Source organism: Arvicola amphibius, chromosome 8 (genome assembly GCF_903992535.2).
Source record: "Arvicola amphibius chromosome 8, mArvAmp1.2, whole genome shotgun sequence".
In the NCBI taxonomy this organism is placed as follows: Eukaryota; Metazoa; Chordata; class Mammalia; order Rodentia; family Cricetidae; genus Arvicola; species Arvicola amphibius.
In genome coordinates, this window is record NC_052054.1 from 20,211,830 (window position 1) to 20,238,564 (window position 26,735).

Consider the following 26,735-nt stretch of genomic DNA (forward strand, 5'->3'; position numbering starts at 1 on the left):
GCCTGTATTTTGCTTCCCAGCTGCTGACATATGCAACCAGCTTTCTCTAACATTCACCATGAGTTGCCCTCCCTGTGATAATGCACTCTAGCGTGGGGAGACAAAACAAACTTCCCTTAGGTTGCTTTTGTCGGGTGTTTGTCCCAGCTGTGCCACAGTAACTAAAATCTGTGCTACGTCCCTGACTAGTCCCCAGATATACAACATGCACAAAACAGGCACATTCCTACCAGACCCAAGACAAATATGTTCTTTTTGATTCCCAGTCTCACTTGGCTTTCTTCAGGCCATCCCTGTCACCACTGTCACCCGTCCACACCCACCCACACACCTCTGCTGTGGCCACACTAATGCTGATCTAGACAGTCCTCTGTTCAAACTCCCTAACCCCCATGAGTCATTAGAGAGACACACATGCCCACCCTTTGGGGAGCTGATTTTGCCCTATCTTTTCCTTGAACAAGGAAGATTTGGCAGGTCACCCCAGCTTAAAGACAGTTCAATTTTTTTTCTTTTACAGCCTTCGAATTTTGAAAGTTTCTTTCTTGAGAAATACAGAGTACAATGAAATTCTGGACAGCATGAACAAGATATCACTCCAGTCAGCCACAGTTCAGGGCAATGAGCAACCAGTTCTCTACAGAAAACCATGCTGCTAACCTGCGTTGCTTGGTGGAGTGTATGAAATCATTATCAGTTTATGTAGGGTATTTACAGTTTTCCTTGAGTGTATTGATACGTGGCTCTATGGTACATCCAGGATATGTCAAGATGCAGCCCCATCACACACTAATCATCTCTATGTTGTACCTCTGTGTACAAGGAACTGCCTGGTGCCCCTTTAAGTCTGTCCCCAACTTTCATCTACTTAATACTGTGAGAAATGGAATTTTATTTCTCCCAACACAAAGCAAGTCAGATTCAACATTCTGTTTGGAGCACATGTTAAAATGGACCTGGATAAGAGAGTCTACAATGGACAGATGCCATGGGGGGAAGATGTAAGCGTTGTACAGCGAAATTAGAAGAAATTAGTAGAGACAAAGAGCTTACTATGGAAAGATCTTGCTAACACCACAGAAAGATTAAATCTGTTATATAATTATTGTACCTGTTATATAATTAGCTCTGCTCCATCCCTGCTCAATCTGAAAATATGAGAGGGATAAAATATAATGTTTCCTTCACATCTCATCCCCAGTCATCCACAGAATATAAAGAGAAAAGAATACTGGAGTACTTATTGCTTAGTAGAAATCCCACAGCCGTTTCAGTAGGGAAAAAGCCAATGCTTTCATTTAACAGGTAATCAGAACAAATTGAGCCTTACAAGGTACCTTACAAGGTACAAGACAAGTTAACCAGCAGCCTGACAAGTCATGATTACCTCAAATTCATGGAACTATCAGAATTCTGTAACTTCTTCCTCAATTTAAGTAGGATTTAAAGAGTCTATATTAAGAAGTATGTCCTACTCATTCTTTATCCCTCACTCTCAATAACTGTTGGATTTAATTAAATGTCAGAAATACATCTTTGGTTTATTGAGATTTAACTCGAAGACTGATCCAGTGAAGCTAAGCAAAAAGTAAAGCCTTTTTTATTCTGAAAATCCTATAAAATGTTCTCTCCATATATTACATGAAACCCTCCCATCTACACAGTTAAAAGTGAGGCAACCTCGTGTATTAATAATGTTAGGTATACAACAGTTCCCCAAAGAAGAAAAAGGGACAAGGGATAAAAACTCCAGTTCCTGGATACCACCCTTACTGTGTTAGCCAATACCCCTCCCAGGTGTTTCTAATTGCATGTATGTGAAACTCACTGGCAGTTAAAAGGGCCTAAGACTCCCTTCTGATACCCACTACACACTATGTAACTGCATGACCTTGAGCTGTTAATAGATTCAAGCCATCCTTTATTCATCCTATGGTTTATGAAAGGTTAACCATTATTCTGTCTGGGTTTTAATGTCTTCATCTATAAGATGAAGTTATTAGGATGGATGGTTGGGAATCCCCTCAGCCTCTAACTTCATACTGCAACCCACAATGTGATTGCTCCACCTGCCTTTGTCATTTATCACCTTATAGGAAGTAATGAGTGTCCTTTAAATGTCCCACTGAATTAAGTTCAACAAATCTATGTTGAAAAAGCATACGTGACCATGCATAGCAGGAGATCCTATCTCTGAGAACATTATGCATACCTGATGCTTGCTTCTTGTAGTTCAAATTATCAATGATTTTTTTAGTTAGTTCATAAAGGAATGAGTGGGGAAAACTAAATTTGCTTAACCCATTTTGGTCTCAGTTGTCTCAACTAAAATGCTACGTGTGAAAATTTACTTTGTAACCTAGGAATATGGGTAAAGCTTCATCCTGCAGCTAATAATTAAAAACTGAGTTGACAAGGACTTCACTATTGAACCCAGAAGAAAATAGATTGCAAGTCAGTCATCCAGGCTCAAGCACATATTTGTCATCCCTGCTATAAACATAAAAACCCAGGTAGTGACTGTGCTGTATGTGGGTTGAGGTATAGTACATATATGTTTGTGTGTATACGAGTTTATGCACATAAGTGTTCGTGTGTGTTATATACACAGGCATGTAGAAGATGGAGGTCAATGACAAGTGTTTTTCTCAATTGTTTGAGACAGGGTCTCTTACTGAACGTGGACCTCACTGATTCAGCAAGGCGAGCAAGCTAATGAACTCTAAGGATTCTCTTGCCTCCACCTCCTCACAACAAGGATTGTAGATATGGCCATTATGTCCAGCTTTTTCTGTAGGCATTAGGGCTCCAAGCTCAGGATTTCAGGGTTGTGTGGTCAGAACTTTACTAATTGAGCCATCTATGAACCCTTGGAACCTCTGACTTAATCTTTCAAAAAAATATGCCTGTTACAGCTTTGGGGGCTCTCGGGGGCTGATTTGGGATCTGGAAATATTTAAGAGTCCAGTTGATGAGACAAAAAAAAAAACCCAAGTATGTCAAGTATTGCAGAAATAGTATCCCCTTGGTTAGGCAAATAACATAAAGTAAATAAAAAGATAACATAGAGTAGTAAGTGCAAGGGCAAGGGTTGTAGTTTGGTAAGGAAGAGCCTCTTAAGAAAAAAGCATTTGGACAGGGTAGGGGAGGGGTGTGAAGAGAGATAATTAAGACTAAAGGCCTTTGAAAATGCAATATGGGAACCTACTACAGAAGTTTTTTTAAATATATACGTACATATACATTACCTTACAACAGGGGGCAATTCTTTCCCTAGATGCCATTGACTATCAAACAAAAAGCCCAGTACCAAGTATGGGCAACCTCTTTTCAGGTTGTTGATCAGTGGCTCCAATAGATTAGGCCCTGCCTCCCAAACATTATAGGCTATTGACACTGCTCTTGATCACCATCGAGAGTTCTATAGTAGGACCCTATCGATAAAGACACCACCTATCTGAGTCCTCGGACATGTTGAAATCAAGTTGTTACCAATGTGGAAGCTTCCTTCCCATTAGGTAGCTTTCATAGTGCTGGAAGGTTCTATGCATGTTGCCAGGGAAGAAAAGTCACTACCAGTCTTCCGCAGCTGTGAACCCTGTGAACTATGAGAAGGACTGTCCTGCTGGCATGATATTGACTACTGGCGCGAGTACGGGGGGCTTGAATGTTAAGGGAGTAGCCATCGACTTTCTGCTTGGAACTAAAACTCATTCCATGATGTGAATCCCATTAACTGGACTCAAAATTCATGGCTGACTAGGGCATAGGTGTTCTGTCCTAGGGAGAACTTAGTACCATTAGTTACCTAAATAATAATGAACCACTCCCCTGAGCTCTTATCATCCTTATTCCTGTAGACTGGTGCAGCTTTCAACTGTCAACAAAGAAGTCTTTTTGAAGTAAATGGTGGCCAACAATTTGTGAACATGAAGAGATTAAGAGACTGTGAAGTGCTTAGCTTGGAAATGGGACATCTGTATCCTATCCCTTCTCCTTGGGGATTACAGATCAACATGCAAGAAGCGGTGGGAAAATTGTAAGAGCCAGATGGAGAGGATGCCCATAGTATTTGCTGGACCTACAGCTACACACACGAACTCACAATAGATAGACTGCATACACAAGACTTGCAAAGGTCAAGTCAGCTCAACTTTCAGCATGGATGGGAATGGGCCTGATGCAGCTCAATCCTCATCTGAGGAATGATTGACACTGATGGCTGCTGAGAGAGGGAGAGTCTTTTTTCTTCAGAGATGTGAAACCTAGGAAGCTACTGATGCTCCAGTAGATGGCCCCACACTGACGCACAAACATGTAGAACTGAGTGGAAGTTGAGAGAATGAAATTGGGAGGAGGGAAGAGTGGGGGTAGAAGAAGAGCTAGAAGGGAGGGTAATAAGGCTAAATTGGATCCAAATATATTAAATACATGTATGGATATCTTTTAAAACTTTAAGAAGATGCCGCCTGCACTTGGCATAGATTCTGAATGAAAAGAAGCATCCTTCCACAAAAGGACAAGATGGAAGTAGACACCAGCTAAAGTAAACAGTCAGCACCAAGGCCTCGTGAAGTCTGGCATCAGGTGAGGTCAGTACAATATATTCTTTATACTTGAAGCTCCGGTCCAGCTGTCTCTTCCCTTATTCACCTACCCAGAACTTCTGCGCTGCTTAGGTTTTGTCAACTTTACATACGCTAGAGTCACTAACGCAATGGGGATCAAAGAACCTCAACTGAGAAACTGCTTCCATCAGGCTGGCATGTGGGCACGTCTGTAGGGAATTTTTTTTTAAATGAATGATTGGAGAAGAGTGGCCTAGTGTACCATGGGTGGTGCTACCCTAGGCAAGTAGTGCTGGGCTGTATAACACAACAGCCTGTGCAAGGCATAGGGAGCGAGCCCCTAATCAGTGTCCCTCCATGGTCCCTGTTTCAGTTCCTGATTGCGCCAGGTCCCTGCTTTGAGTTCCTGTCATGGCTGCCCTAGATAATGGACTGGAACCCTGGATTGCTTTGGTCATGGTGTTTATCACAGCAACAGAGCCTATCTAGAACATCCTCTCTTTGTAGGCAGCTGAGCAGAGCTGGTTTTCCAGGTTCTATCAAAGCCCCAGTCACTGGGGCTGAACATACTTAGATTTTTTTTAAGTCCCTAAGAAGGTTCTAGTCTACAATCAGAAGTGAACCTAAGCAAAAAATAAGAACTTATAGTATAAACTAACATGAAGCTGAATTTATGGCCCAGAGAGACTTGGGAAGGAGAATTTAATACATATATTGGTGAAAGCTTAAGTACAAAAATTATCCCCAAATATCTATTTTTTTTCTTAAGCTTCAGTATCTTCCTCACACAGCCTTATGAATCTGTGAAACACTTCCCATGTTATTTTATTCCAGTTAATTTCAACTAACATTTGTAGTTTGTATTTGAAGTCTGGAATTGTAATAGATGCTTTAAAAGCCATGTGATAGGCAAGGCATATGCTATACTCCAAGAAAGTTACAACTAGGACTGCAAATGGCTACTGTTTGTCTGGTGATCTTGCTGATCTTCTCAGAGCTATTCCACCTTCATGAAAACACTTCAGATGGCAACTTCATGCAAAACAGAGGTCAATGCTGTAAGAAACCAAGATTACATAACGCGTTTAGGAAACAGTGATGATGGACAGTGGTCATGGACCTTCAGGAAATGCTATACATGAATTCATAGCTAAAGCCAAATGAAAATTAAGAGATAGTAAAAACCTTTAATGTCCTTCTTATGGCCAGTAGTATTGGCTCTCCTCCTCAGGAGCCACCTAAAAGGTAATCCTGACACAACAGTTTATAGTCTTAAGAGCTTCATTTTTCCAAGGGCAAATTTTCATCACCTTTTAACAGGAGCATGTCTAAAACCCTGTTGCTAAAATTCCTCCCCAGAGGGAGATGCAAGCAATATCTACCCCTTCTCCTATAGTCCTAATGACAAATTTAGACATGAGTCCACCAAAGTTCACTCCGGGGAACCAACGAGCTTATCAGACTTCTTTGCAGAGCATACATCAGGGGTTACTTGCAGGGGTGTGATGCTTCTCTTCTAACAGGCTGTATCAAAAAGACTACTCAGCGTGAATAAAGGCTTTCTTATGATCACATAGATGGAGCCCCCTCCTTTCCTCTTCCCAGCCTGAATGCTCTAGCCTCTCCTTGGGGTCATAGGCAATTAAGACATAGTTGCATACCGCAGGTGGTACGGAGTGGCTGAGTACTCAGATGAGAGTCTTGTGTCCCTCATCCTAGAAAAGGGTATAAACAGTCAATAGGCCTAAACGAGATGATCTTTTGCAATCAGGCACAGCTGAACACCCCAAAATGACAGTTGTTTGGCTTGGATGACTGTCACTTACAACATACCCACAAGTTTCCTCAATGAACAACTGTTGGAACAGAGGCAGAGAAATGCTTTGGATATTATATAAGAAACCTTCCACATGAGATTATTTTCCATGTTCAATTTCTTTTCCCCCTGCTAATAGCCTCTGTGTCAGTTTTAGGGAGCCTGAACAAAAGGGAATGTTACCAATGCAAAATATATCACACCTGGGCACTTACCTCCTTATGTGTATTTAATTTGATACATATCATCTATCATCTTCTTCTATCACACTGGAAACATAAAACCATACAATGTGGTGGTTCTTTCTTATAGTCCCAGTATTTGAGGCTACTGAGGCCGAAGGATAGTAATGAGTTCAAGGCCAGCTTGGTCTGCATAGTGAGTTCTAGGCTAACCTGGGACACAATGTGAGACCCAGTCTCAAAACAAGCCAGAGAAAAGTCCTTTTATAATTCTCACTTTACACACACAAGAAATTGGTGGAGAAACACCGAATGGTCTGTCTAAAGACAAGGAACTCAAACATGACAGAGTAGGATGAGAATACAGGTCTGATTGGCTGCAGAAATTTTACTCTACCCACTAAGTCTTCTCCTCTATACCCACTGATGTGCCTTGTGGTGTGTCTGCATGAAGTATAACTACAAACATAAGAGAACTAAAAGGCTGCTGCCTCTGCTGATGAACTGAAGTCATTGGTAGATCCCTCCCAGGAAGGGACAGTCAAGGATGCTCTGTTATGAAGCCATAATTCTGTTTCTCCTCTAACAGAATCATAGATTCCCAGATATTTGGTATTACTGGGTTCAATCAAATCAGCCCAGCCCCCCCCCCCCCCAGTTCCTCCTACAACGAGCCTGGGATCTCAGCCATATGCCTCCATGAGCACAGGAGCAATGAAGAGAGTGGGTCTGCATATGAACTAGCAGTCCACTGGAAAATCAGCTGTCACTGTGCACATTCTGCGGCTGACAGTTAGGAGCACTGTGAAATTAAAAGACACAGCAAACTTGCCAGTACTAAGGTGCTAGACATTTTCAGGGAGAGAATTAACTATCTTTCCTCTCTCCTCACTGCTAAATATCTCTTATTCTAGACATAGAGATATTTTTGCCTTTTTTAAATTATATGATTCTTCTGGACACTGAAATATGATGTCTTTTAAATCATCATTGCTACATTATTCTGTTTAAGGGTGTTTTTTTCACAAATGAATAAAATACCTTTGCAAACCTCTGTGGTTGTTCAATCTGGAATGAACTCTAGATGGGAACTCCATTTTCTAGAAAAGACACATTCAAGAACATGAACAGAGGTGATAAAGGAAGACCTAGTGTGTTTTCATTTCATCCATCTTAAAATGATAATGGACCAGGTTGTGTGGTCCTCAAGGCACAGAGAACAAGTCTGTTGGATGCAATGCGGGTCCAGAACCTGATTTTTTTCTGGCTTTCAGTAGTATGGTTTTGTAGTGTTAGTTTACATTTTTATACTCATTTAAGTACCCATTCAAATTGCTGACAATAGTTCTGCCTGCTAAGTAGCTGAATGCCTTTATAGGGGACCACATAATAATTAGTCACCTAAGCTGTGGTGTGAAATTGGCAAATTTTGGACTCTCTATAAGCTACTTTTAAGTTATACAACTTAGGGAATCACTTTCATTTTTTCCAAAGTAATATTAGCATCTATTTCATAAGGTTATTTGGAGCCTCTAATAAAGCAATGTTCATGAAACCCATAGTTTGGTATACAGCAAATGTTAAATCAATGATGCTTTAACCAGTATATTTTAGTAACTATAATTTGTCCAGATTCTATGCAGAGACAGAACCAAAACTAAGATAGATAAATGGATGATAGAAATATAAATAGATGATAAAGAAATTATAGATGATAGATACAAAGACAGACAGATAGATAATAGATAGGTAGATAGAGAGAGAGAGAAAGAGATATAGATAGATAGATAGATAGATAGATAGATAGATAGATAGATAGATAGATAGATAGATAGATAGATAGATAAGGAATTTCTTAGAGAAACTGGTTCATATAACTCAAGAAGTCCCAATGCTGAAAAAGCTGAGGAGTGGTAATATGTCATTTCAATCCAAAGGCCTCAGAACCGGGTGGGCTGCTAATATAATTCTCACTCTAAAACAAAAGACATGAGACGCTAAAGGGCTGGTACAAGCCCAAAGTCTAGAGATGAGCAAGAGAAGGGCACTCCTGCGCAGAACAAGAGTGAACTCATCTTTCTTCTGTGCTGTTGGGACTGTCAACAATTAGGACGGAGCTTCCCCACCTTGGGTGAGCATGAACCTTCCTGGGCCCACTGATCAAGTTCCCATTTCTTTAGGAAGCACTGTCATAAACAGACCTAGGAATGATACCTTCTGAGCTAACTGGGCTTTCTTTAATTCATGGAAAAAATGAACACCTACAGTTCACCATATCAGTAATAGGTATCTAAGGGAAGACACCTTATGTGAGTGAAGGGTCTTTTGGTGGAAAAAGGGGACAAGCAAGTGAATCATAGTCCTTAAGTAGATGTGTCAATTGCACCTCTAACACTAGCTGTGCTTGGCGGGTTAGGGTTTTTTGTTTGTTTGTTTGTTTGTTTCTTACAAAGGATTACTTAAGAGTAGCTTTATTTTATAGTAACTTAAGATTTTTATTAGTGTCCTAAGGTTACTAAAAATAATACCATACAGTAAGGGATAAAACCAGAAATGTACTGTGCCATATCACAATTCTAAAGGCCAAATGTCTGAAATCAAGACATCAACAGAACTGATCCTCCCTAGGGCAGCAAGAACCTGTTTCAGCCCTCTCCTCACATCACGTGTTGGTGATTTGGGCATTCCCTTTTCTGACATTTATTCGTATGAATATGCCTTCTTCTTTGCAGGGTGTTCATTCTGTGCGCACCACGTCAATAAGGACATCTAGCTTATTGGATTAGAGTTCACGCTGACAACCTCATGTTAACATCATTATTTTTGCAAAGCCCTTTTACCCTAAATCAAAGCACAGGAATTAGAACTCCAGTGCTCCCTCCCTCCTGCCATAATCGGGGATGGGGGAGTATAGTTAGCCCATAAGAGGAACAGATGGCAAAAATGGGAACCACAGTTGGAATACTTTATGAGAGAGTATATTCTAATGCAGGGTTTATTTTTTCACTGGACCACATAGAAATGTAAAGGAAATGATTTTTACTCTTTAGCACCACACATGTGCCTGGATGGTGTTATTACAGCAAGAAAAACATATACTTTACTTAAAGATTAAGCATACTCAATAAGTCTTTCATAGAGAAATAGTAAACCACAGGATTTCAAAACCCCAGAAAGACCAAATGCCTATTAGATTAATTTTCACAAATCATCCTTTAGTTATTCATCCAACAAATATTAGCAAAGCACTTTGGGGTCTTCCTTCCTTGCAAAGATCTGGGGACAATCTAAACTAAGGTACACTACATAGAATGTTTTGTTTGCCCATGAAGATATGAATTACAGCTCTTGTTTATGTGCCATAAAATTGAACGAAGCCAAGACTCTAATGGTTGGTACTGACTGTGTGCACTAAGACAATACATGCTATTAAAGGAGTGGCATAAGGGGTGACCTTACCATGTCACCAAGGGTGGCATCACACTTAGGGGTTGGGTGAAATTAAGCCTGTCATATGCTGTCTTTCACATGAGGGAAAATTAATGTTTTTATCTAAGTGCCTTCTGTGAATTTACATCCATTGTGGATAGACACTTCTGTCCTGATAGCATGGAGAATAACCTCTATTCCATTAACATCAGACTAAATTCTACACATGTTCGATGCCATGGAGAAATACACTGCAAGAGACAGAGAACACAGGCCTCCCCACATGCATGAGTAAAGCAGAGCTATCTGTGCCTGATGCCAGAGGGGACGGCAGCTTTGGGTGACAGGTGGCACGCCTCTCCGCCAAGGAGAAGGCGTTGCTCCTGGCAGCTTTTTAATCTGAGGCATGTGACCTAAATAGTGGCATTTCACAGCTGAGAAGGCAGCTTGTGATATGCCTTTTGCTTCACGGAGAGGCGAGCCACATGTCCACAGAGGCTGCAGCTCAAGCTGCAAAACCTTGCCATGCACTGGTCTGGATCCTTTACATGATCAAATATGTATGCTACGCTGGAAGTGCAAGTGGACTGCATGGTTGACAACAATTTCCCAGGCAAGCAAAGAAGGTACTTCCTTTGCAAAAGACTTATTTTCTACCCCAAGCGGAGAAGGAAAGGGCTAGTCTCTATTTACCAGCTTTTGGCAGAAATTTGCAGAATATTGACTACATAGAAAATAGAAAGCCAACCCGAATGGAGACTCTGAGCACTTTGACATCTGGGTCCACTTTTTAACCAGTTCTTCCACGACTCCCTTCGAGTACCTCTTAACTCCAAAAAAGAGCACACCATTTCCTGTGCACCTGTTGGCACTTTACCAAGCTTGGAGTCACATGGTTTTATTCATGAGTGATCCATTTCCATTTGCCTCTGCGTCCACGAGATTAGTTCTCATCTAAGACCCTGTCATAATGCCACTGATTCCAAGAGACTTCCTACCCTGCCTCTCTTTGGGCCTCTCCACCTCATCATAGATGTGGTCATGTAAGATTGCTTTTCTCTTCCCCTCCCTCATTCTTCTCTCTTATCTTTCCTTTCTCCTTCTGGACTAAAAGAATAGCAAGAATGGTTGTGTGCCCATTAAATCTGAAACATAGATAGCATTATTGGACTAAAACAAAATACATGCATAACTTATTGCAGATATTTACCTGTTGTCAAATTTATTGAAATCTACACAGCTGGATTCATTTTCAAGACCTATTGCCAAACCTCCTGACGTTCAGTAGGAAGTGTGCTTATAGAATAAACTGGTGAACTGGGCGGCTGATTGACATGCAGCTGAGGCTTGCCCTTTAAGTCAACCCACAGAGACTAAGCTAGGAGGAAAATCAGAGAGTGGGCAGAACATATGAAGAGATGAAGGCAAAATGATCCAGAGAGGCTCCATGGGGTGTAGAGAGCAAAAGCAGTCTACGACAAATCACTCGCCTCACATAACAGCTGTACACAACCCCTTGTAAATCACCTCATCTAGAAGGTTCCAAACCAGAGACTGTGAAATGTGTCTCCGTCAACATAAAATCCATCATTTTAAAAAATTGTTGAGTGGGGGAAGTTGCTTATAATATTCTGGAAAATGCAGAGGTCAGAAAGCAATTATTGAGGAAAATGAGAAAATTATAGTTAAGCCATATTAGAAGGGGATGCACCTAAACTGTGCTTGCTACAGCTTCATGGTGCATCTGAGTCCTCATAGGAAAGAAGCAAAAGGGGCATGGCCATCTCTCTATAGGGGAAAAGGAAGACTGGAAGGAGCTCATTGGCTTCTCTAGCTATGGAGACATCTGTTGGAGGAGGTGATATGAAAGCCAGTTCTCCCGTACCATACACCCCCACAGCTCATTGGTACCAAGTCTAAGGGAATTCAGAGCACCCCCACATACAAAAGAAAAAATATAACTCCCAAGGGTTTTAATTAACAATAAATGTTGTAACATTTCCGTAATTATGCAAACGTTAAAGCTGAATATTATATTAAAAAGAAACCTACCCATAAAATGTGAAATTCACTGGATTTTTCTTTGTTATATTAGACTTTTATGGAGAAAAAAATAAAAGAAAAATAACATATAGAATTCAGTAAAAATTCAAATGCTTTCAAAGTTTCTCGGTTTTGAAAACTGGTTTGTTAGTGTGGCATCTTCTTGGATTTTTATTGACACTGTTAGGCAGGAGGAACCAATGTGAAGCCATGAAAGCTCTGATGTCATCAAACCCTATACTAACGTAGGAAGTACATTGAAAACAAAGCTCTCCTGACCTAATCCTAAGGAACACTTACTAAGTGTGTGCAAGGTGAACGGCAGTACTCTGAGTGTCAGGAATACAATAGTGACAAGCTGATGCCTCACCTTGCTCTGTAGCAGTTCATACCTGACCAGGAGTGATATTCTACCTCAGGGAATGATATCCTCCCCAGAGAAGGTGTTCCTATACCCAGGAACTTGAATAGCCACAAGGTCACATGCAGTAATTATTTGCATTAGCTAATGCATATTTTTTTAAATATTGAATGTAAAAAGGGTTAGATAAATAGCTTTAATATAATTTTTGGAATAGGTACATTATTGAAGACATTTTCTGTTTAGAGACATTATGGCATTTGATACATAGATGGCAATGAAGAAAATTATTCATAAATGTATGAGATAGCACATACATAGTATAATGAAAAAGCTCATGGTAGCAAAGGGCTTCCAGAAGATCTGTGTCACAGTGTGCTATTGCATGGACCAGCACCTGAGAGCTGCCTGTAAGGAATACAGACTCTCAGGTCCACCACAGACCCACCAAATCAAAATCTGGGGGTTAATGAGCTCTGGGTAATCTGCCAGCACTCTAGAGTTTACGGGGATTCTGCTAGTACCATGTTCTGCACCTTGAGAGCCTAAAAATAACCTGCTGAAAGGGAGAATATAAGCACTTCAAAAATTAATCACTCCCTTGATTTTTTTTCACTTTTTAATAAGCAATTTCTTTTCAAGTAAGATTTTACCTTAGAATCACAGAGCAAAGATCTCATACACTGAACTTGCCCTGAGCATGCTCCAACATAGAAGGAAGATAAAAAGCTCATCTTTTTACAATTTCCTATCTGCCATCTCTAGCCCCCTGCCCTAAAGAGTAATTCAACTCTTGCATACACTAATGAAAAACTCCTCCTCTGCCTGTTGTGATTTAATTTAATGACCATCTATGACAGAATAAAGTATCCTTTTCGATGTGTCATCAAAATAGTAATAATATAATAGTAAATCCTGCTGCTCTCAGCTCAGGTGAAGATGATAAAAATGATAGCATTGCTGGTCTCAAGTTATCTACACACTCAGTAAGGTCAGACGCTACTTACAGAAGTTTGACTAAGAATGGCCACCATTGTCTCAAATATTTGAGTATTTGATTACCAGGGAGTGGCACTTTTTGAAAGGATTAGGAGGTAGGCCTTGTTAGAGGAAGTGTGGCTGGGAATGGGCTTTGAGGTTTCAAAAGCTCAAGCCAAGCCCAGTGACCTTCTTTCTTCCTGCTTCTCATGGATCTGGATATGAAATTCTCAGCTAATTTTCTAGCATCATGTCTGCCTATGTGCGACCATGACGGTAATGAACTACACTTCGGAACTTTAAGCAAGCCCCAGTTAATTGCTTTCCTTTAAAAGAGTTGCCATGGTCACCGGGTCTCTTCACAGCAATAGAACACTGACTAAGGCAGGAGTCCATAAGGAGTTACCATCCAGGAAGTCCAGGGAAATACAGGGAAAGTTAGGAAGTCGGTAAAAGGATTCTTCCCTCTGAGTCAGTCACTGAAACAACACTTTCCAAATCCGTTCTTTCCTGAGGTTGAGAAAAAGTTTGAAAAGGAAATTCTGTAAATTCCCGGGGATCACAGTGGACCTGCTCAGTGCTGCACGTGGAAAAGAGAACACTCCCTACCCAGGACTAACCATGAAGCACAAGAACAAGGCAGAACGTGCTGAGAGGGATAATATGTAAGCTCAGAGAACCCATGCCAGGGAAGGACAGTTTGCTAAATCTGCAGAAGGGTGGCTCTACCTTGTTATGGGCTCACTACTCAAGCACTCTCCTGGGCTACTTTTCTACATAGAAAATTTTGTGCTGTGAGGTGGTTCGGTCATTAAAGTGCCTCCTATCCAAACAAGAAGTTCAGAGTTCAGTCTCGGGGACCTACTTAAAGACTGGAGCAGGACACAGGCCTGTGACAAGAGAATCCCTGGCTAAGCCTTGGGTCTCAAAACAAGTAAAACGAAAGGTAGGGGAGGCTTGGGAAGAATGGAAGTTAACAGGACTTGGAGAAAGATAAGAGGGGTGGGGTGGGGGTTCATAAAAATGCATTGTCTACATGCATGGAGTTATCAAAAGGGAAATTTAGAAACCCTCTCTCAAAAAACCAAAAATTAAAAAAAAAAGCCAAAGACAGAAAAAAAGGAACAGTTTTGTCTAAATTTAGCCTTTCAAACTGAGTGTGGCATGGCCTCTGGCACTCCACTGCATACAGAAGCCACAATTCACAGCTGAACCTGCGCAGTGGTCATCTTTACTCACGTATTAATCTTCTGCCTCCCTGCAAAATAAAACTGAGGCATTTTACATTATAAAATCGATTGTGAAATAATGTTTTAGAAGTATGGTGAAAGAAGCTAATATCTACTTGTATGATCTAGGATGTTTCCTGTTTAAGCATAACATTTAGTTTTGAGCTTCCTCACAGACAAAAGAAAAGTAGTAAACGTGATACTCTCATGATCAATCAAAATATGATGTGTTACCTCTTCAACAGAAACATATGGTTTCATGGAATTAAAGCATACAAGCTATTGACAATGGAGTTTATCCAAGGGGCATTGACTAGCATAGTAAATAATATGTTCAACAAAAATGTGAAAAAATTAATGTTATTTATATTTATAGCCTGACCTTTAATAAATGAAAAAGGGAAATATTAATAGTTTAGAAAAGGCAATTCTTCAGGAAGATGAAGCAAAGTCAGGTATATAATGTTCTGGAAACCTAATTTTATGAAGACAGGCTGATAATGATAATAAAAAGCCATAGGAAACATCAGTTCCCTGATCTGGTCTTCTGGCAAGGGCTACATAGAGGAGAATTCTAGGCTATGATCTCGGATAGGCAAAGTAATATTTTGGTGTTTGGGACATTGGGTCAGCAGGTGGTCAAGAAAATGAAGTGCCAGCAAAGCTGGGATTCCTTTCATTTATCTGAGACTGTACCTCAATGGAGCAAATATCAAAATAGTGTGAACCAGTACCACTGAAATTGTGCCCTGTGGGCTCAGAAGAGCCCTCGTAAAATGATCCCTGCTTGCATTCGACTGCTTGGTTTTTGTTTTTGTTGTTGTTTGTTTTGTTTTCCTATCTATCCTTCCATTGGGTCAACACAGGTCATCACATTTCCTCTTCAGTTATTTTCTCCTCTTCTTCAAACTTAGCTTTCCTAACATTCAGAGGAAAGTCTATTGACTGATTCAGGCCACACAAGATCTCTCCTTGCTTCCTCAGCAGCCTTACTTCATGGGTTATCCCCCCACCGCACCCCACTCCCGGTCCCCAGTCACTCTTTTCCCGAAGCCTTTAAAACTGCTGATCCCTTCCAGTCCCAGTTTGCACCTCTCTATCTGCTATTTTGCTCTACGCCATCCCTTCTCACCCTTTCTAGAAACAAGATGGCATTTTATCAGCCTGTCCTCAGCCCTGCCAGTGGGTTTAGAAGTCCGCAGGTTACTGGAGGGTTGAGGTTAGGCAAAAGTGAGAGCTGTTTGCTGTGGTCTGAACTTCCCTCACTAATTTTATTTTATTTTTATTTATTTATTTATTTATTGGTTTTTCAAGACAGGGCTTACACTGTAGCTTTGGAGCCTGTCTTGGAACACGCTCTTGTAGACCAGGCTGTCCTTGAACTCACAGAGATCTGCCTGCTTCTACCTCCAGAGTACTGGGATTAAAAGTGTGTGCCACCACCATCCAACTGAACTTAAGTTTAGTAAAGCTTAAACAGAATCATGATAGCATTCAAATAGAGCCTTTGGGGAAGTGTAAAAGTTATGAGGGTTCTGTCCTAACCAGACTTAATTACGAGAATTAATTTATGTTGTTTAAAGCCACGCATTGTTGTACACGCCTTTAATCCTTTAAGAGACAAGTGGATCTCTGTGAGTTCATGGTCTTCCTTGTCTACGTAGCAAGTTCTAGGCCATCAAGGGCTATATACTGAGTCCTTATCTCAAAAGAAATAAATAAATGAGGTAGTTAGTTACTTAAGGATGTTCTTTAATGACCAGGTACTTTGTTCTAGTAGCATCCAAGAATTAAAAAAATACAAGTACAGGATACCGTTTTTACTGCCCCTTTCCTGTTGGCTCTATTTATAGCCAATTCTCTTTTCCTTTGGCCTCCACAATGCCTAGCTTTTCTGGTTCTTGATTTTTCTCTTTCTACTTTTCTAGATTTTTTTATTCATTCTTCTTTTCCCCAAAGAACTTTTTTTTTACTGTCTTCTGTTTTACTTGTCTATTGGCAGTCTAATTATACGTTGTTGGTTTATCCTTAGTTTCTGCTGAACAAGATTCCAATCCACCTCCCTTTCCAGATAGTAAGACGATAGAATCTACTGATTTCATTTTCCCATAAACACATATGACTTAACCAGTCTAAAACTGTGCTTTTTCATTTATTTCATACTTAATTCTATAAAATGCCATGCTTGGACTCATTCTAGACTTCTTTCTCTTTGACTCTCAGAACCTCTCAAGCACTAAATCCTAATGTGCCTAATCTATGTCTATGAAGTCTGTTCACTTCTTTTAGTGAAACTCTCAATCCCTCACAACTAAATTGATACATTAACTAAATTTTTTTTCTGTACCACATGCTCCAACCAGACATGACTTCTTGTCTGCTTTCGTAGCTTCCTTGAGTCCTTTTCATACTCTGTACTCTCTAAAGCTTTCAAAGCACCATTTTCTAAATCAAAAACACCTTCACAGTTTCTCTCTGTCTGAAACGTGTCATAGGCTTAACATCTGTACAAAATAGAGTCTGAGTTTGAATGCCTTGGCTTCATGAGTATATGTTATCATGACCTTGGCCTTTCTTCCCTTCTCAAGTCCATATGCCCCATAATTAGCAACTCTTTGAATTATTTGGGTTCTCCCTGTATTCTATATCAGTGTTTCTACTCATTACCATTCCTCATCTTCTCTGGGTGGAGTCAACCATAGATGTCATCTCCACCGCAAGGCCCCTGGGAATGTTCTTTCCATTCTTTCCCTAGTCACTCTTCTCCCTATGACCTCCCTACCCCACCACCTGTTTCCCTGGCCATATTATCTAAGTAGAATGCAATCACTGCAGGATGAATGAAATACAAGGACTGCCGTCCTTAAGTCCCTGTTCTTCAGTCTCCATAGCACACTTCTGGCACAGAAAAGTGTCTATTAATCATTTATTTTACTTAGAAATTTGGCCGTGACTTCTTTACCAACAAACCAACATTTGTTAACAAAAAAGTGAAAATAGCAAGTGGTCTTCTTATTTGCTCAGAAGCAGAGGACTCCTTTTGTCTATTGTAAATTGTCTTCACCATTTCAATACCTAACATTGCCTTAGGAAACTTACTGTAAAAAGACTCCCTCCTGAACATATTATTGACAATTTGCTTATTACTTTGTTCCCTTCCCTTTAAACACAAAAAGTATGAAATATGGTAGGCACTAAGCTTTCTAAGGGACAGTAATCAGAGGATTGCTTGAGTTCAAGAATTCCTGGCCGGCCTGACCACACTTCTCAAAAAATAATAATATGGTCAAACAACAGGGAAAACTGGCTATGGTTTGATAAGAGCTGTGAATCCCACTGACTAAGGGCATATACATAAGGGCTCTCAGTAGATATGATTATTATAAAAAGATAACATGGGCTGTGCTAATCAATGTTAGCAAATCATCAAGATATACCTCACTCTTCTTTATTTTGATAGCCCCATACCCCAAATACCCTATAATCCTTTCACACAGATTTAGCTATGCTAAGACACTCTTAATTTTAACTAGTAGGGAATCTGATAATAATAATATATGTAACCTTCTATTAGCACTACTGTCTTTCATCAGCATAATAAACTTATGGAATTTTCTTTTGTACCTTTTGTTCCTAATGAATGTAAAAGTAGTGATTGATTTCTAATTCCCTCAGAATCTCTAGTTATATAAAATAACTACTCAAAATTGAAATTTCCTTTGTCTGGGATAATAACATAACATGGCTCGTCTACAAAATGGTTAGCAAGCACATAAACCATGCAGAGTTGCTCAGATGGAAAACCAGAGCCAGATTAAGTAAAAAAAAAAAAAAGGCGTGATTCAGACCATCTTTGAGCATGTGGAAGGTTAAAGAAAGAAGCTTGGGAACAAAAGAAGTTGGAAAGGACACTGTGTTATTCAAGACATTCTGTAATTTGCAAGTTCAAGATCAAGAGCAGAACATGCTTTATAATACCGAAGTGTCAGAATGTGGTCAAGCAAGAGGGTGGATGGAAGGAAGGCAAGGGACATGAAGTTGATATCAACTAATAACAAAGATAAGGACTGAACCAATGTATGTTACAGTCATCCAAAACTAAAACAAGAGTTGGCATTGACAGGATAACACTCAGCTGTGAGAATGAGTTTGCAGGACAGAGAGGCATCTCCCAGGAGCTGCTGGATCACAACCACATTGTTGGGTACAATGAAGCTGGAGTAGATCACATGTAGACAGTCTACAGGGATGGGTTATGCAAGCTTCAAATAACCATGGGTTTAATAAAATATCTAATGCAAATCTTAATTACAACTGACTTTGCTAACAATGAATGTCATTGTCTTGTGTGTGCCATTTTATATTACTGTGTGGCCCTAGATTACTTACTTGAAACATGAAAAAGTTTTTTGAAAGCTATGCCAAATTCTGTACTTTTAACCATGAAGTTCATTTCATCTTCAGCTTCTAGGTTTGGGGTCAAGAATAAGATACTACTAACTGATGCCTTATACTTGTTTAATACTCATGAGCTGAGAAGATTTCATGTCTCTGGGACAAGTTTAGCAAAGGCAACTGAATTGTAGATATGTATACCAGCTCTTTGTTTTTCAAAATACTGCTGTAAAGTCAGTAATGTAACACTAAGCATCGTTCTTAGATTACAAAGAAAACTGGGATACGTATAGACCTTTGAGAATCGATTTTAGAAGTTAATCAAATGTGCTTTTAAAAAATCTAAAGACCTGTAGCTACTTATTTCTTTATACTAGTTCTTCTAAGAGTGTGAAACTCTTGATAACAACAATGGTAGCAATAATGATAACAGTTCTTATTCGTATTGTTATGATTCTAAACCCAGGAAAGCATGCAATTTTATAGTTGGTTCATGTATTCAGTAGCAAATTTCATTAGAAATGAAATAAGCCAGGTATGGTGACTTTTCTCCCATCCCTTAGAAGGCTGAAGTCAAAGCATTGTTTTAAGTCAGTTCAGGCTACACTGAATTCTGGACACTTATGTGACTCTGACATGAAAAGAAAAACGAATGGTTATTTAGTAACTGAAGAATTTATGCTCCTTATATTAGGTTGTTTCACTAAGCAACTAGGGATTTTACCTGAATTATTTCAGGAATTGATATCTAATTACCCATGTTGCCCTGAATCAGTAACCTATTGGTCACAAAGTTTGAAAAAGAGGAAATCCTAAACTAAATACATGAGCACTTCTTATGACCAAGTGGCTTCTAGAATCAATAAATTCTTTTCATAAAAACATTACTATTGTATTTGGCATAATAGTACTTACAGGCTAAGAAAGCAAATATCCCAGTAAAAATGACCAAAAAAATCCTGTAAGTTAAAATTCAAAGTGTCGATACTTATAAAATTGTTGAATATATGAAAGAAGCAAATATCTCTATGTAAATTCAAAGTCCGATGATAACTCTCAGATGGAAGAAACAGAGATCATTTTGACAAGGCTTTGTATCCTACCTTCAATCTGTTGTTTCAGTTTTAGTTTCTATGAAAATTGACAACCTTGGTGAGAGGTTGCTTCCAATGTATAATTCAGAACAGTTTGAACTAAGAATTATTCCCCTACCCTCCTTTTGGTTGTAGATAGTCACCAAATTACTTTGTGTGGTGACCTCTGCCACATCCATTAATACTCAAGACAATTCCCACAGGCATGTATACAGGTCAGTCTAACCTAGGCAATTCTTCAATGGAGGCTTTTCTCTCAGAGGACTCTAGGCTGTGTCAAGTTGACAATTAAAGCCAGCACTTAGAGAATGGGTTTGATAAATATAGCCAATATAAAAGAAAATTAAGACACACATTCAAAGGTATCAGCCCAGGACGGTTTGTGTTAAAAATAAATGTTTTTATAAACTATATCCAGACACAAAGTAACACCTCATATTGATGATTCCTTCGTATATTCAAAGAAAATGTTTAGTTCACTTTCTCTAATAGGAATTAGGAGATTAAATAGCACAGTTTTCAAACATCACCTTGTAGAACATTAAACAGAGAGGTTGGAGTTTGAAGAAGCTAATGCACAAGCGGAAAATATAAAGGTGAGTGAATTAGATGAAAACAAGGTTCTGCTTGGATGCAAATACTTTTAGTAGGTCACAAATTAAGTGTCTTTCTGTCTTTCCCCCTTTTCTCTTGCTAATGACAGATTCAAGTCAGAAGTCTTTGAATGAGGTTGAATTTGCCTTGGATGTGCTTTTCTTGAAACCTAAACTAAAACCTAAACCTAAACCCATGGAAAGACCTTCCATTACTTGTCCTTTGTGTTCATAAAGACTCAAGGAATTCACGAAGAATCCACTTCTGTCCTTAGTTTTAGTTCCTGGCCCAGACTCTCAACTCTAAGTCGTTACACCTGTTTACTTTCCCTGTCATAGACTTTCAGTGCTGTACCTACCTTTTCAAAATGTTATATTCCCAAATAAAATCTGAATGAAAATTTCCTTCTCTCAAGATAATTATACTAAAAGGTATTTTCTTCTAGTGTGTTCTAAACATTTATAAACTTGTGTTTCCAAATGTAAAAGCTGCAATAATTAGTGTCTGCCTGCTGATTATTTCACAGGGGATCAACTCTACCCTCTTTAGACTATAAACTACCTGATAACCCCCTCCAAAAATCTTACAGATTGCATGCAGCTAATGTTCATGTTGCAATGACGCTTCACTTAAACTACACAGAGTTATCTATGCACCTACCAGGTGGTACAGTTTGGAATGGAAGGGCGTTCTTCTAGGACAATTCACACTATATTAAGTGAATGCCAACAGAATCCAAGAACTAGTCCAGTGATGAAGGGTTACAAGGCTTTACACCTGATATTTTATTCAGGTTTTAGTATATATTATTATGACCTGATCACATAGATCTGGGATGCCCAGGTGAATTAAAGTCCCAGCATGGACTTCTAGGTTACCAAGACAGATTTAAGAATAATAAATTTGTACATAAAAGGAAAACATCACATTTTTGTTCTTGTATATAATAGTAGTAATAGTAACTATCCTGAGAAACTCAAGGATAGAAGGAAGCAGGACATGGCTATTGGTACTAATACAGGATTTTAGGAGATTTTTGAGATGTTAATTTGTGTCAGATCTGCTTGAGGAAAACAAAAGGTGAATAAATGAACTGGTGGGGAGAGAATTCATGGTGACAAGTGTCAGCTAGAAGAAGGACCTGACAGTATCAAATGACTCTTAGTCAGCAAGGGAGAAATGCTAGAAATGTCAGGTCATCAGTTGCAGGAGTTTTGAAAATAGACTGGATTGTGTGCACTTCTACTTCTGAAATTAACTCTTAATTCATCTCATTAGAATACTTACCACAGTTAAACAGTCTAGAGCTTGAATAAGGGAAGAGTGGTATTAGCATTGGCATCTTTCGTGTGTTGGTCTAAAGAATTTTTCAAGACACTACTATTCCTTGCTATATGGTAAATAGAAGAATTCATAATAGAATTCCCTGTGAAACAGATTGCAACAAGACAACAAAGGGAAGATAACAAAAATGGACAGGAACTATGACAATAGGCACCCTCAAGTAGAAGTTAGTATTTGTAATTTTGTGAGAAATGCTTAACTTGTGTATCTATGACTTAAAAGGTTTTTCCTCTGATACCATGAAATTTTAAATTGTTTTTATGTCAAATGGAAAAATGTTCCTAAAAAAGAAAAAAAATTTAAAAAAAAACAAAAAAGAGTCAATTACATGTTAAATATAGCACATGTCAAGAGAGATATGGCACCAAAATGACATTTAACTATTCACAAAGTCACCTTAATTTAAGGTGGATATTTGCAGAATGGAAACATCACCGTTAAAGCCACTGCTTGTCTGCCTACCTGGACAAGCACAAAGGTCTTAAGAAAAGAAATAAATCCAACCCTAAAGAAAACTTGTTAAAGCCACAAACTCAAAAAACTTTCTCAATGAACTTTCTCAAAGCTTTGAATTTAATCAACTGAAATTGTCACTTTTAAAAGTTGGTTTGCAGAACCTTTTGGAATGATTGATTTGACTTTTGCCCAGCAATCTTTGTTTCATCAGAAGAATGGAATAAAATGTCCTTGGCGGAGATAGTCTTCTTAGAATGGCTATTTTAATACTCTGTGCTTAGCTTATTTAAGGACATTCATTTCAAGTGAGCATCCAGAGTGGATTTGAATTTCATTGGTACATAAGTAGGGGTCTATTGCTTCAATATTCCTCTGTAGTCTCACCATGCTCGGGAAGCAGTCTAAGAACAGTTTCTGGAGCCTCTACTGAAGGAACTTTTTGTGCACCTTTTCTCTCTCTCCTCTGCTAAACTGACAGTTGTCGTGGAGAGTTCAGTACAAAGAATGGAAGCTTGAAAGCCATGTAACTACTAAATTCTAATTTAAAAAACAAAACGAAGTATCTCAGAGGTTGTTTCAATGTGAAATAAAGAAATAACAATATAAAACAATATGGACAATGAACAGACATCCCGTCCTATGATTTCTTTAAAGTCATCAAAATTGTTAGAGAAATTAAGCTACACTAGTGTAGCCACTTGTGATGCGAACTGTACTAGACTTGGTCCTGATTTAAAAAAAAAAAATAGGGGTAAATTGACCACAGCTTGGCTGGTTCGAAAAGGTGGGGTAAAATAAAAGTCACTAAAGGCCACAGAATTTCAAAGATCCAAACTCATATATTGAGACCAGCAGTCTCTCTTACTGAATAGTGCCTAGATGGCAGAGACAGCCCTGGCATGTGGTCTTCACAGCTTCTTCACAGGAAGCTGTCACCAGTAGGTGACCCTGTCAGTCTGAAGGCAGTAAACTTGCTATGTGAGCCAAGGAAGTACACCACAGTCCCTGAGAAACAGAGGGCAGAGCCTCAGGAAAAAATAAATTTACAGTTGGTGCTGACTCAAAGAAGCTCATACAACATTTTTTTGGACTTCGAAGAGTATAAAAGCAATTTGATTTTCACAGGTAAAACGTGTTATAAAAAGAGAAACCAATTCCCATTAAAAAGAAGAAAGATAGTGTATCTAAGTGAGGATGCTTTGTGAGCATGATGTAGCCTGGAATTAATTCCAGTGTGGAGTCACCGTTTTTGCCATACAACAATAATCAGAAGACAGAAAAGGAACAAAACAACCCAAGCTAATATACAGGTAAAATAACCCAAGCTAATATACGGGTAAAATTAAGGTAGACATCTACTCAAGAAGACTAGCAAACCAATACTAGAATCATGATTAGCAGTTATTTTAGTGACCAGATTTAAAAGAGAAGGGTCTCCTATTGTCTTCTTCCTCCAAATGAAACAAATGAAACATAATAAAATATGGGAAATAAAGCTACCATAAAAATGACGAAATAATACTCTCTCCTGAAGAAAGAAATCATACTTCTGATAATGGTGACCAATTACTAAGGTCAATAGAGGAAAAATGTTAAATATTAAAATGAATCACATTCAATCTAGGTTTTGCATTTCCTTGTTGATTATCTCTCCAGGTCTGAGGGTCCACACGTTTTAACTTGTGCTTTCAAAAGGGGGTACCTAGGCACTAGAAGAATCTGTCATAGTAGAATGTAGGAAATTAGCATTTAAGCCTTAAAATGTAAAGAATTAATTGGCAAATTTAAAATTGTAGCTTAAAGAACAATGAGTCTGTGTTCAGAAGAGGTGGAACGACATCACCGAAAGCCAAGGTTTGGGAGCAAGAGTCAGGAAACAGGAAAGTTTCTGCTTCTTTTTTCCACCAGTCAAGTCTGGAATTCTGTTTAAATCTACATTACTTTGGTATGTTTGGAAAACTCTGCTTCCTTTATTGAAACATCTGTTCACATCAGCTAAAGCCAGCAACCACTAAGGTGACTGAATATTGAGCATTTTCAAATGAAACCAAGTCTATATCTTTTCTTTCAGTGAAAGAAAATTTTGATTTTAAGAAATATGACTTCAGTACTTTTAAGTCATTTGTATATTTCAGATAAATACTTGTGAATTGTTGTCTTAGAAGTTAATTTATAGCCAGGTGCTCTGTTTCCTTACAAGCCCTCTAGGGGAAGTTAGAATCAATGAGCTCAAAAATTCTCATTTTGGCCGAAACTTCATCTAAGCTTCAGTGACTGGAGTAAAGAAGATCTTTTATGTAAGAAGTCTCCAAGAATTCACATCTATCATATTCTGAAGAAAAAAAAAACCAACACTTTAACCTCAGGTCAGACTACTTCATTTTTCAAAAGCCATTTTAAATCTGATATCTGCTGTTCTTTTGTTGGTGATTTATCACTGGTCTCTCTTTAAATTCCAAAGAGCAAGGTCATGATGTTGAAGACTTTAAGGTCAAACTCAACTCCAAGTTGTGATCAGCACCATTTCTCATAAAAACAAAGTAATTTTTTAGTGGGAGGGTGCATTATTTTGGCACAAGAAATAAGATAAAATAAACAAATATTTAAAATATTTACTTTTGTAAGTAAGGTATTCCAGAATTTCAAGTGTGTCTTTCTGATAGGCTGGGGAAGATGAATGAATACTCCATTCCTGGGGAAGTTTTGTGTGTGAGAGTAGGCACACCACCAAAGGACAAAGGAGCATACCTTCAAATGTTTAAGACAAGAGAAAACTCACAAGCTCACGTTTCAAATCCACAGGAGAAGACAGGGAGTGGGGTGTGCATAGGTGTGAATTATTCACGTTGATTAGCCCATTAAGCTTGGGAAACCATGGACCACTCAGTGATGGGAAATCCAGTTTTACCTTGGACCAGTAAGCCTACCAAATGCAAACACAGACTCTGAGGGTAAGCCACCTTACGATCTGTAAGTCAAATTTATAGCTGGACACCTTTGCATGCTCTTTTCATATCTTTTCTACTCCCCCAAAACACCCTCGAATACCAATTCACTGCACTGTAATTACCAAGAAAGGAAGATAAAAAAGCAATGCCTAGGTGGGCGTGCACTGAGAAGGGTAAAGTCAGCTTCCCGCTGTGCTAGAAATAAACAGAGATCACGTACACTACGTTTCTGGGCAAGAACCATATAATTCCTTGACTATCTTGATAGTTTTCTTTCCCAAATATAGTGCCTACCTTCCGTGTGGACTGCGGAGACATAGGTCCAATTGTAACGCTTGACTATGTCAAGCATGGCCCTTGCCTGCAAAGTGTCAGAAGGGACCACCCTTAGGAAGTATTTGTACAAAGTTTTGTCGCTCAGGTCTATGCTTGTGGCAGAATAGGCGATCTGTGGGATGTCAAACAGCTGGAGAAGATTCTGGACTTGAATGGCCACAGAGCTGGAGCCAGGGCCGATCACTCCAGCAATAGGTTTCTTAGTCCTGCCTGGGGGGAGGGTCTGGCCGTCAGGCAGGCAGCGGTTCAACCCATCCTTCTCATCTCGGATGGAAATCAGAGAGTCTCTGATGAACTCGATGCTCTGTTCCAGGGCCACGGAAGAGTGCCAGCAGGAGTCCCGGATCTCACTGCCCAGGGTGATGTTGGGCAGGAGCACCGGGTCCGCGTTGATCTTATCCAACGTGTGGAACATGGCCTCCACCCTCTGGATACCATACTGTTCTCTAATCTCCCCACACTTCCTTTCGGGTACCTTCTCTGCTGGAGGTTGGTGATGGACCGAGAAGAGGGCTCCAATGATGACATCTCCGTCCATCCTGGCCACGGAGCGCTGAGACGAGGCACCCACCAGCAATACTTTTCTGTCGGAAATTCTGGGCAAAATGGGCATCTCCAAAAAGATCATTGGGAAGAAAACCAAGAGGAGCCGGACCATTGTGGCGGAGACGCGGTACACCGCGGGCCAGCCGAGTTCCCACGCCGGTCCTGTCTGCAGGTTCCCAGCGCGAACCACCCAGACGTCCGCTGCCCTTGTAAGCTTCGTGCCTTTGGCCAATACAGCTGGTTCAACGCTGTCTCAGCCTCCACCACCGCCTCTCTCCCCTCCGCTTCCTCCGGCTGGTCCTCCGCGACCGCTCCCACACCCTGGGGGCGTGCTTAGAGGAAATCAAGTTGCGGTTTTTTTTTACTGGTGCCCGAAGGTGTGTAGATCAGGTGTGCAAAGCACGGCGTGTTAGTAG

The 26,735-nt window shown here is 39.6% G+C and overlaps 1 protein-coding gene across 1 annotated transcript in view; it reads right to left on the reverse strand.

Annotated features, from left to right (window-relative positions):
- Window positions 1-26,431, reverse strand: part of Grm1 (glutamate metabotropic receptor 1) — a 374,992-nt gene extending 348,561 nt beyond the window's left edge. The window contains exon 1 of the mRNA XM_038340100.1: window positions 25,732-26,431. Within this exon, the coding sequence (XP_038196028.1) occupies window positions 25,732-26,431 (700 nt within the window). The remainder of the gene's footprint in view (window positions 1-25,731) is intronic.
- Between the last annotated feature and the right edge of the window lie 304 nt (window positions 26,432-26,735).